At 38.1% G+C, this 12,443-nt stretch overlaps 1 protein-coding gene across 4 annotated transcripts in view; it reads left to right on the top strand.

Moving 5' to 3' along the window:
- Window position 1: 1 nt before the first annotated feature.
- The window catches only part of TAF7L (TATA-box binding protein associated factor 7 like), a 28,624-nt gene continuing 16,182 nt past the window's right edge, over window positions 2–12,443 (top strand). For 2 of the 4 annotated variants that reach the window (XM_074277046.1, XM_074277048.1), the window contains exons 1-7: window positions 2–154; window positions 2,330–2,397; window positions 3,618–3,691; window positions 4,919–4,997; window positions 6,296–6,429; window positions 10,503–10,629; window positions 11,106–11,164. In XM_074277046.1, coding sequence (XP_074133147.1) covers window positions 3,626–3,691; window positions 4,919–4,997; window positions 6,296–6,429; window positions 10,503–10,629; window positions 11,106–11,164 — 465 coding nt within the window. In that variant the 5' untranslated portion in view covers window positions 2–154; window positions 2,330–2,397; window positions 3,618–3,625. The remainder of the gene's footprint in view (window positions 155–2,329; window positions 2,398–3,617; window positions 3,692–4,918; window positions 4,998–6,295; window positions 6,430–10,502; window positions 10,630–11,105; window positions 11,165–12,443) is intronic. The other 2 variants (XM_074277045.1, XM_074277047.1) reach the window with 1 other exon arrangement.

The following is a 12,443-nucleotide window of genomic DNA, read 5'->3' on the forward strand; positions in this document are numbered from 1 at the left end:
CCGCCCAGATCCTCGGGCGTTGCGCTTCCTGTCGTCGTCGTCGTCCTCAAGTCGTCGTCGCCTGTGGGGTGTTTGTTTGCCTGCTAGGCGGCCGCGACGTTCCTCTGGATCGTTTCTGCGGTCGTCGGCACTTATCTTTCTGGATTTGGGATCGGTGAGTGGACCAGGACGGGTTCCGACCCGTGGCCCCTGGGAGGCAGAGTCATTTGTTTTCGGTGAGAAGAGATAGAGGGGGCGGGGCAGGGAGCCGGGAAGAAAATTGGAATGGGTTTAGGAGCTGAGGGGACCCCGGAGACGGTTGTTTCCACTTCCCTCACTTGCCACTTGAGGAAACTGAGACTAAGGGAAGGGGTTACCCCCAAATAGGGACGCGGTGTGGTTCAATGAGAAGCGTTGAACTCTGAGTCTCAGGACCCGAGTTCGATTGTCGCCTCAACTCCTTAATACTTATGTCCCGGTGGACTGAGCCCCGGGAGCCTCAGTTCCCTTCTCGGCAGAGTGAGGAGTGGGTAGTAAGCTAAGGCTGCTCAGCCTTTTGGCACCCTCGGCCCCCTGACCACTTCTCAGAATCCTGGCTTTGAGTGTCACAATTACGGGAAAATGACCTAAGTAAAATCTTTTAAAAAGACTTCTCAGCCCCGCCCCCTCAAAAGTCATAAAGTGCAGAGGCCGGCTTTGAACCAGGGGCCCCCAACCTCGAACCCCTGCTGAGATAGGGATAATGAGGGAAAGGTTGTTTTTAAGTCTCTTAGTCTCCAGAACGAGTCCCATTTGAGGCTGGACTGGAAAGAATGATTGATGAGAATTAAGAGTCCTGGAGAATTCTCTAGTTGTAAAAGGTGTAAACTAAGGCTGAGAGATCAAAGTGACTTGCCCTTCTTGACTCAACAAATGAAGGCAATACATTGCAGACTCTACTATACATATGTACTTAAAGCAGATTAATTTAGAAGGATAATAAGATATTTAAGAATTTCTAAATTTAAAACCTTATGAGAATGTTTAGCAAGAACAGGAGTACTTTTCCAAGGGTACATCACAAAATTTGTCGCCTCATTGATTAGAAGTCAGTTTTTAAAAAATTCAATCAAAGTATTCTCTGTATTCCTTTCATAAGCCCTCCTCCCTTTCCCCCCTCCCATGGTATCTCCCTATTGGAAAATTCATATTTAAACCATTTTGCCCCCTGAGGAGAAGCCTTCAGTTGAAATTGCTCTGGCACACATTTGTTTTTAGATCAGTAGTGGTTGAGAGAACCCTCAGACTTTGGCTTTTATTTTATCTGCTTTATTTTAATGGACAATTCTCTTTCCCCCCTACATTTATATTTAGGTTTTGAATAATATGAGAATGTATAAATATTTGTATGAAGCAAGAAGAGAAGAAAAGGCTATCACACATAATATATTTGTGGTTCCCCACCCCCTATGCTGGGTGTTTTTCTGGATTTTGGTGGTGAAAAATGATACTATGAAATGCTAAATTTGCTTTCCTTGCCTTTCCAAAAATTTCTTAAGCTACCTTTTAGGGGTTGAATATATAACAGTCCCTAAGTGGTGTGGTAGATAAAATGCTAGTGCCAGACCTGATAGTTAGGAACACCTAATTTCAAGTCCTTGCTTGTTGTGTGACTCTGGATTAGTCACTTGACTTATCTCATTCTCAGTTTCCTTATCTGTAAAATGAGGATAATAACAGCATCTACATTATAGAGTTGTGAGGATCAAATGAGATAATGACACACCTTAAAGTGCTGTGTAAATGCTACCTGCAATTATTCTTAGAACTTCAGTTACATACCAATAACCAATACCTACACACACATATGGCTTTAGTTCCCTATGTGCTAAGAACTCTTTGGTGAAGTTAAATTCAAAGTCCAATCATGACCTACAGATTTCTGAGATTTGTGAATTAATAAATAATGCCATATAATGTATGTATCTATATTTCCACACATGTGCCAGCTTTAAAGTTGCGCAACATGTTGTCTGATATGTAGTTTGTCATTTGAATGGCACATTAGCCCTGTGATATTACAGGCATTGGCTCCTTTTTACAAATGATGAAATTAAGGATTGGATTAAAGGACTTGACTCTGTTTATATAGCTGAAAAACAGCAAATATAGGATTTGTATCTATATTTCTTTGATATCAGGGCCAATACTTTATCCACTGTGATGCACTACCTTTTTTGTCATGTTCTCTAACCTAAGGGGAAGGGTTTTTTGGCACAGCATAAAATCTTTTTACTTTTATGCCTAATGACATCCACCTGTGAACCCAATTGTCAGATCAAAGGTTCATTGTGTTCTCTTCACCCCTTAGGAGTCCTTTAACTGAAGAATCTCTGGCATCCAGGAAGCTGTTTATTTATGAAAGCCTAGCTACTCCAGGTATAAATAATATCCTTACTTAAATCCAATAAGTGAATATTAAGAATGATAAAAAAGAGTAAGAAGGTGAATTATCACCATATAAAAGGTTTTGCTATCAAAAGGATTTCCTCTAGAATTCCTTATAGAAAGTTTCTCCAGTTCATTTCATACATGCTTTGATGTGGTGAAGTTGAAATTATAAACATATTGTAGGAAGCTAAGTCCATCTTTTTTTTAAGGAATATTAATATCTAATAAAGTTTTCAGTCATCAACAAACTGAACATTCACCATTAGTTAGTTATTATTATTAGCTTAGAGGGCAGAGAGGTTGATGCCATAACTTCAGAAGAACTAAACCATAACTTTCAGCACATCTACAAGGTGAAAAAGATCTGGTATACATAGATTAATAGTTACAATCATAAGAAGCTGCCTGTTTTCAATATAAATGCTTAAGCTTGTTTCAACCCAGAAAAGTGAACAGATAATGGAAAATTTAACTATATTTTCCTCAAAACATCATAAAGCACTAACTACTCCAGAAGGTTTTAGTGTTCACTGCAGTACTCTATTTCCTTTTTTGTTTGTGATTCTTGGAAAAGACATAGGTTTTTTTTGGTGGGGGAGAGGAGAAGGAGAGAATAAATACTCATTTTGTTGGACTATTCTTTGCATGAGAATGTAGAATGTAATTGCTGATAGCTTTTATTTTATGAACTATATTTAGTTGATTTCAAAAGAAATTGTATTGTGTAACTTAAATTCTACTTGGAAGTCTGAACAGTTTTTATGTAGAGAGGAACTGTTAACTCATTTCAGTTGTGTCCAACTCTTTGTGACCCTATTTGTGCTTTTCTTGGCCAAGATACTGCTCTGGTTTGCCATTTCCTTCTCTAGCTTTTTTTAAATATGAGGAAACTGAGGCAAACGGGGAAGTAACTTGCCCATGGTAACACGGCTAGGAAATGTCTTGAGACTGGATTTGAATTCAGGAAAGATGAGTCTTCCTGACTCCAGGCCCAACACTGTTATCCACTGCTTCACCTAGAGAAGAGAGGTAGGGATGTAATAAAGTGTTTCTGAGTTGTATACATAGTGTGCTGGCATTGACACTTGTTAGAGTGCTTATAAAACAGCTTATACTTGTAAAATAAAATCTTTGATCAAAGATTGAAGGAAACAAAAGGGGTTTTCACTCACTATGATTTTGGTTTTTTTTCCCTCTTTGAAATCAAGAGTAAAACATGAGCAAGAACAAAGAGGATCCTCCCCATGAGCTGGAGAGCCAATTTATATTGCGACTACCTCCGGTAAGAAACCTTAGAAGATTAGAACAAATGACTGAAGGTTGAGTTTGAGTGGCTTTTACTTAGACTGTGTCACTTTAGACAAACACATGGGGATTTTGTTTTAGTTGTCAGGTGACACATAGAAAACCATTATTTAAGAGGAAATTAGTCATTAAGGACCCAAATATAGTAATATTTACTTGTGTATCTTCTTAATTGAATTTCTCTTTTCTCTTATTCATGTCTATATGCTTTTGAGAGCCAATTTTTCAAATAATATTAATCTTGAATAGACTCCATCAACTGTCATATGGTCTTTGTGTCTTCACTGCCTATTACAGTGCATTATAGAAAAATCAATCTTTATTGAATTAAATCAGATTTAGAGCTAAAAGTGCTCTCTAGTACTGGAGACCTTCTAGTTCAACTATACCGTTTTACAAATGAATGAACAGATCCATTCAGAGGAGCAAAGTGAGTTGCCCAAGGTTCCATAGTTAAGTGATTAGTACAATGACATCCTCCCAGTATCTGTGACTCTAAATTTTACTCTCTTTCTGTGTCACCCTGTCATACTATAATTGATAGTCCCTTTTTCAGCTGGACTCCGAGCTAGTTTTGTTTTAGAATAATTGTGTATATATAAGGAGGTTGAGAGCTGAATTAGTAATGTACCACATATAGCACTCCTCCAAGGACGTTAAAATATGTTGTCCTGTTGAAGCCTGAATACCACTTGGGAATGGAAAGAATGGTTCTTTTGAATGCTCTTTTAGGGCCTCTTTACCCCTTGGTATCTGGATTTGAACTTAGAAATGTACCCAAAAAGTGGCATCTAATGGGAAATGGCACATATTGTACTGCCGTTGGATGGATTAAAACAAAATCTTCTTCCAGATTGTGATCAGTTTGTATATCTAGAATATTTGCATATCTGACATTCTTCTGACTTTTAGCAGTTACAACTGAGAATTGGTGGGGAAGGCCTAGAACTCAAGGAGGGAGGAGTCCCTTAATTGGAGCTCTTGGAATGAGGGTCAGCCTGTGTACTGGTTTGACTTAGACATCTTAATAAGTGGCAGAAATGGTTCTATGGAATGCCAAGTAGTTGCTGTCTTTATATGTCTATCCAGAAACTGGTTCAGGGTTGATTTAAGAGCAGAATTTCCCTGATACATCTCTTCTGCCATCTGGTATGCATATGACCGGTCTTATTCGTTTTTGTTTTTGTTTTTGTTTTCTTTTCAGGAGTATGCTTCTACTGTGAGAAGGGCGGTACAATCTGGAAGTGTCAGCCTGAAAGACAAATTAACCATCGAATTACATCGTAAGTAGTCTAATCCATATCTTCATGGTCCTTTCTGTCCCTTATTGTGAGTTGGCAATATCTTATTTTTTTAAACTCAATTTTATTTTTCAGGTTAGCATTTGTTCCTTCCTCTTCCTCCCATTCTACCATTGGGAAAGCAAAAAAAAAATCTGTTACAAACATGTAAATCAATAAAGCAAATTCTCACATTGTCCATGTCCAGAAAGCTACACTTCACTCTGTATTCTTGAGTTCATCAGCTCTCTCTATATCTTCAGAGATGGGCAGCATGTTTCATCAGGAGTCCTCTGGAACTGCAATTGATTGTTGCATTGACCAGAATTCCCGAGTCTTTCAAAATCGTCTTTATGGTATCATTGTTGCTATGTTCATGTATTATGTTCCTGGATCTGATCACTTCACTACTATGAGTCTTCCCAGGTTTCTCTGAAACCATCCAAGGAGCAACATAGCTAAAAACTTGGAGAGTTAATCTATGTACACTGTATCTATGGCAGTGTTCAGAGATTGAATCCCAAAGATCAGATGGGTAATGCTCATTGTCTCCTATCTGATATATTCACCCTTCTTAGTCCCTCACTATTCAAGGAAATAGTAAATGCTGGCCTTTCTTTACAAAGATAACATTCCAGACTCTCCATTATGCTTTCCATAATGGCTGATGTTTCACTGAGCTGTTCACACAGTCTAGACCAAAGTTTCCCTTGCATTTTGCATGCTTTTGAGAAATAACAGTCCAAGATTATGAATTTGTTTCCTCTGTAACAGAACTGAAGAATCAAACCCACAACTATGGACTCCAGCACCATACTGGAAGCATAGCTTTTTTTCCTTCGTACAAAATACATAACTGCAAAGATCTCCCCTCTGGTGATAAATATTCTAAATTCAAAAAAGCCTCTATTACTTTGAATGAGTGAAATAGACCACTTGGAATAACACAAAAATTCAGCATTTACATTAATATAAAATTTCCTACAGAAAATCACAGCTTCATAAACTATTCAGTCTTCAACCTTTAATTGGAAATTCAGCAATTCCTAGTAGAGTTGGGAGTTGTGAATGTCACCTGGCATTTTTTCAGAGGTTACAGGTCATATAACACAACTCTAAACAGCTTTACTGTTAAAATAAATGACAGCATTCCCAATAAAATGCAACATATACACAGAAACACTACCCTCCCCCATACACACACATACTATCCCCCCTACCCTTGTTACTGTGGCTTTAGGAGGCTTATAATTCATTCATGAAAAGATATCAAGATTAAGCTTTTGTGTAATTGTCCTTAGCTGACGGACGTCATGGAATTGTGCGTGTGGATCGTGTCCCATTAGCCTCTAAGCTGGTTGATCTGCCCTGTGTTATTGGAAGCTTAAAAACTATTGATAAGAAAACCTTTTACAAGACTGCAGATATTTGTCAGGTATGGATGGAGTGGTTTTTCCTAATATCCATTAGTTTTCAGGTCTTTCACGTATTCCATTGTATTTGGGGACTAACCACTTGCTATCACTGATTTCTAGGCGAAAGACACAAGGATGAGGTTTCATGCTTCATTTTGGTGTTTTGAGACTTAACTGTTCTTTCCCATTACCTTTGTCATGTAAACAGCTTGTGGAGTGTTGAACCTGTTGTCATTTGTAATGATTCATTAATTGAAAAATAGGAGCAGCTGGGATCTTCTCTGGCTCCTTCTGCTGAAGCAACCTGCAGTTGACCGTACAGGTATATAGACTGGCTCTTAGTCATCATCTCTGCTGTTGATTTCTTGTTTTCTTTGTAAATCAAAATGCTGGGATCTGTTTTCCAACATACTTCCTCCTCTACAGTGGTAAGTACTCTAGCGCCAAAAAGCCATTTGCCAGATTCTATATTTGTAGTGCTAGCTCCTGGTAAAGTAAAATGCCAAGTACATTGCCCTCTGACCTTTTGTAAAGTTTTAACTAGTGCCTTTTGTTTTCATATTCGAGTCATTTCTGGATACATATTCCCAATTCCCACAACTTCTGAGCTTTTCCATGCAATAGAAGAACAGTTAAGCAAGATCAATTGCCATGGCCACATCTGATAGTGTATACAACATTCCACCTCAGCTGTCCTATTTCTTTCCCCCACCTTGTGCAGGGCACTTTACATTTTGTCTCTTTTCAGGAGCCAAAATTTGTTGTTATAATTACAAAGGTTTAGCTTTATTTTGTTGTGCTTTTTTCTTTTACATTATTGTAGTCTTTGTGTATGTTGTTTTCCTGATTCTGCTAACTGTTTTGCTTCAGTTCATGTCTCTAAAATTTTTGCTTAAAATTTTTACAGTGCAGTACTATTCATTTATGTTCAAGGAGCACCTAAGTGGCGTGGTGGATAGAGCACCAGCCTTGAACTCAGGAGGACCTGAATTCAAATGTGGTCTCAGACACTTAACACTTCCTAGCTGTGTGACCCTGGGCAAGTCACTTAACCCCAGCCTCAGGGGGAAAAAAATTTATGTTCAGACACCCCTGTTTGTTTAGTTGTTCTCTAGCCCAGGGCACTCCCTTTGTTTTGAGCATTGAGCACCATGTTTTGACACATAGGTGTTAAAAAATGTTTGTTGATTACATTTCAAAAAGTGCCATTACAAATATTTTGGCACGTATTATACCTTTGTTTTTTGTTTTTTATGCCCTTGGGGATATGTCCAGTAGGCAAAGGGTACACAAATGATTTTTCTTATATAATCCTGAATTGATAGCTAGAATTGTTGAATTAATTCACAAATCTACCAGAGTATATTAGTGTCTCTGTCTTACTCCAGTCTTTCTAGCATTGATTATTTAGGTCTTTTGGCATCTTTTCAGTTTGTTGGGTACAAGATGAAATATCAAAGTTGTTTCAATTTACATTTCTTAACTGTGAATTCCTCCTTGTTCCAAATCTTTTCCACACCATCCTCCACTTCTCCTTTCTTCTAATCTTGGAGGAAAATGTAATCTCTCCTATCTGCTGATTTCTTCCTTATTGCTTAGAAACGTGCTCTAATATCCCCTCTGTCTAAAAGCCTGTTACTTGACCTTCCCCTCTACTCCCCTCAGGCTGTCCTCTTTTTCTGTCAGAATCTAATCACTTTCTCATTTTGCAACATGGATCTTTCCAAGGTTACAGTGCTTTATTAATTGCCTTTTCTCTTTTTTGACCATTAGCCACTTTTTCTCAGTTTCTTTTGGTTGTACCATGTTCTTGTCACCCTTTATGTGAGTGATGGCCCCAGGGGCTTTCTCCTAGACCTTCTTTCTGTACAATACACTCTCTCTAATCCTGCCTGCTTCTGACCTTAGCTGAAGTGTTCCAGATGAGATGGCATCTGGAAAGTTTTGCAGGTCTTAAACACTAGCTATTATTATTGTTAGTCCACACTCATAGTCCCCCTCACTTCTCTGACAAGAAAAGAGAGATTCTTTCTCATATCTCTTTAGGGCCAACCTTAGACATATACATTTTATTGCATTAAGCTTCACAGATTGCTATTTCTAAAGCACATTGTCATTTCTCAAGAAATTTTAGTGGTTCCTTCTTGCTTCTAGGTTACAGTATAAAGCTGACTTTTGGAAACTTTCACAGTTTGGCTCCAGACTATCTTTCTTCCAGGCTTATTTCATTTTCTTTTCCTTCATGTGCTTTACGTCCCAGACAAATTGACATTGGTATTATGTAGGCTTTAGTTCATACCTAAAATGTGCTCCCTTCTCACCTCTTATGAGAATCCATACCTCCCTTCAAAACTCACTGTAGCCTTATGTGAATTGAAGGAGTTTTAAAATGAGGGAGCTTAATCACTTTCTCCCATTCATTTCAGTTCCTACATGGGCCTCAGAGACTCATTCCAAATGCATGATTTTGTGACAGTTCAACATCCAAGCTGGGGAAAGCAAAAGAGAAACTCCATATACCAGACTTACATGTCCAACTTTGATTTATTAGAGATTGAGGGGAGTATTATGATCTGGCAAATCCACATCTATTTTGGTGGAGTGGGAGGCTACCCCTATGATGGCTTCCCAGGTTTTGATATGGTGACTGGTAAGGAGCAAGGTGTTACCTGCTATCTCCATTTCCAGATCTAGGGTTTGGGAACTTTGTTTGATGAAGTGACAGTGTATTCCCTCATTTACTCAAGAGGGATGTGGCGAATTTTATCTGTGATCCCAAGTACTGTGGGTCCAGGTAGGTATTAACTATGAAACCATAGGAAAGAAAAGGAGACTTTCTTTGCTGGTTTTGGGGGAAGGGTGGGAAGAAAAGAAATTCAAAGGAAATTAAAGCTCCTTAGGGATATGGGGAAAATAGCCAATTAATTTAGGCATGAGTGTTCTCAGGGAGTTCTAGCCAGTGCCAGGAAAATGGCCTTGGATTGTTCTCTCAAGTGAGAACCAAAGATTTCTGCTGGGGATGCTTGTTGTTTTCTTCCCTGAGATTCTACATAATGTTAAGACATTTTCTGTAAGGGAGTAGGAAATAAGCTTCTAATACACAAAGGTCCTACCATAGTGGGGAATAGACCCCTATTGCTAATAGACCTAAGTAAAAATGTATGCATACCTTTGTATTTGCAAGCTATAGCAATTAGTTTACATTCTTCCATGGGAGAATGACGTGGTTAGAAAATGTTGAGAAAAATATTCTAATACACATCATAAAAAGTTATAGAAAGCACACACCAGACACTAAGAAATGAATCACTGTAGTTATAGTGGAAGGGGCCCTCCAGCAAAAGCAGAGTTTGAGTGCTGTCTTGGTAGGAAGTCTGTTTGATCTCTGCCAGTTAATGACACCCTCCCCTCTATAAATTAATTTGAATATACTTTGTATTTAGTTTTCTTTACACATGTTGCTTCCTTCTAAAAGAATACAAGTTCCTTTAGATCAGGGGCGGTTTAGTGTTTGTCTTTTTGGTATCTTGTTTAGCACAGCACCTGGCACATAATACATACTTAATAAATGTCCACTGAATTGAATTATTGATTTAGAGCAGCCTTCCATATGATTGTTAATATTTTGAATTTTCATGATAAATGTTTATATCCTTTGATTACTATTTGAGGGAATGGCTCTTGGTCTGTGTTAATTCCCTATGTAGCTCAGATATCAGATTTTTATCTGTGATCTTTGATTCAATTGATTTTCCTCAATTGACCATTTCTTATGCTAAATCGTATTGATATTGTGCACAAAAAAACCCCAAAATTTTGTATCATTGAACTTTTCTATTTTATCTTTTATGATCACCTCTACCTTGCTTGTTTAATAATGCTCCCCTTAGCCACAGTTGTGAAAGATACCTCTTCATTTTCCTCGAAGTTTTTTTTTTGTTTGTTTGTTTTTTGTTTGTTTGTTTTTTTATGTAACCTTTTACATTTAGGTGCCTTTTTGGTGTGAAGGGTAGTGGTCCTTTTTTAAAATCAACACTTGAAGTCTTAATCAAAACAGCTTTTCTAATTTTTTTGGGGGGGGTGCTATTTATAGATGCTTGTGAGTACTGTGGATGGTGATCTTTATCCACCTGTCGAAGAACCAGTTGCCAGTAATGATCCAAAAGTAATTAAGAAAAAAGATAAGGATAGAGAGAAGAAATTCATCTGGAACCATGGCAGTAAGTGAGATACCTCTTAAAAAACCTTTTCATTCCCCTGGTCTTCTTGTTACACCTCCTGAATCTTTGATAGTGACTCAGACATTTGCCCTAAGTCTAAACCCACTTAGGCTTTTAGCCAGAGTTTTAAAAGAGCCTGAGTTTGGGGCAGCTAGGTGGTGCAGTGGATAGAGCACCAGCCCTGAATTCAGGAGGACCCGAGTTCAAATCTGATCTCAGACACTTAACACTTCCTAGCTGTGTGACCCTGGGCAAGTCACTTAACCCCAGCCTCAGGGAAAAAAAGGGGGGGGCCTGAGTTTGAACCTGGTGAATTCTAGCACCCTTATATACAGTAGCCTTCTGCCAAATGCTATAATTTCAAAAATCAGCTTGTGTCACTTCTCAGATAAGTTCTGTAGGATGAGTTTTCTTTTAATCAAATCTGTTTAGAGAGCAACAATTAGACTGATCCATGTTCCTTTATTTTGTTTTAGTCACTCTGCCACTGAAAAATGTCAGAAAGAGAAGATTCCGGAAAACAGCCAAGAAGAAGGTAAGTTGTTACTTTATATAGATTATTGTTTCTCTGCCAGGTGGACTTAGCTGGTAAAGATGGGCAAAGGTATCAAGAGGAGCTCTGGCTAAAGTACTTTTTTGGAGATTTGGACTGTGAGATTTACACATAGAAAGTACCACAGCATGGTCTCACAGTAAGCCCTGAACTGATCATAGCATCAGTAGACAGACCATCTTCTATTCCCACCTGCCTCATCCTTATAGATTTTAAAGGAAGCCATTGATAACCTGCTAAAGAACAAAAGGATAATTCTTTAATTAACCTCCACCAAAAAAAAAGTAATTGCGCAGGCAGTCGGAGTCAGAGGCTATATAATATTGTTTGTTCATTGTTTCAGCATGAATTAATAGTTCATTTGAACTGAATAAGCTGGGAAGGGAATGACTGCTTTTTATAAGTCTTCTTCCCAATTTGTCTTACTGAAAAATGACCTCACCATTTTAGATCTTTCAAATAACTCCTAGGAGAAAGTGTTCTATTTGTCAATGATCTTGTAATCTGTTTATCTCTGTGTCTGCTATTTATTGCAAAGGCAGTGTTGGATTGTTACAAGTATGTAAAAGCCATATCAGAAAATTAAGTTTGTTTTATAGACAGTTGTATGCTGTTACTAAATCTTCTTTTTGAAGTCCTCATTTCAATTTGTGGCTTGACACCTTGATTATTCTGGAGATAATTTCTTAAAATAAGATTATAGGGATAACATGCAGATTAGAGAGTTGCTTTTATCAGAACATTTCTAATAACAAAGATGGGCAGCTAGGAGACAGTGGATAGAGTGTTGGGCCTAGAGTCAAGAAGACTCATCTTCATGAGTTCAAATCCTGCCTCAGACACTTTGTACCAGTGTGACTGTGGGCAGGGACAAGTCACTTAATTCTGTTTGCTTCATTTCCTCATCTATGAAATAAGCTGTAAAAGGACATGGCAGAACACAGTAATATCTTTGCCCCCAAACCCCCAAATTGGGGTCATAAAGAATCAGATAGGACGGAAACAGCAAAAATAGCAAAAAATAACAAAGCTGCAAGGAAAAGAAATCTGGGAATTGGAATCTTCAAGCCAATTCATTTCTCAATAGCTACGAAAGGTGCAGGCTCTTATTGCAAAGGCAGCGCAAATGTTTAATAATAGCTAGACTTTAAAGGGAGGATTCTTAGAATTAAAACTGCCATAAAGTTTTAAGATGGAAAAAACCAAGCTTTTCAATTCATGTGTTTGCTGGAGGAAAGTTCTCATATCCTTTGCAAGTTCA

This window comes from Sminthopsis crassicaudata, chromosome X (assembly GCF_048593235.1).
Source record: "Sminthopsis crassicaudata isolate SCR6 chromosome X, ASM4859323v1, whole genome shotgun sequence".
In the NCBI taxonomy this organism is placed as follows: domain Eukaryota; kingdom Metazoa; phylum Chordata; class Mammalia; order Dasyuromorphia; family Dasyuridae; genus Sminthopsis; species Sminthopsis crassicaudata.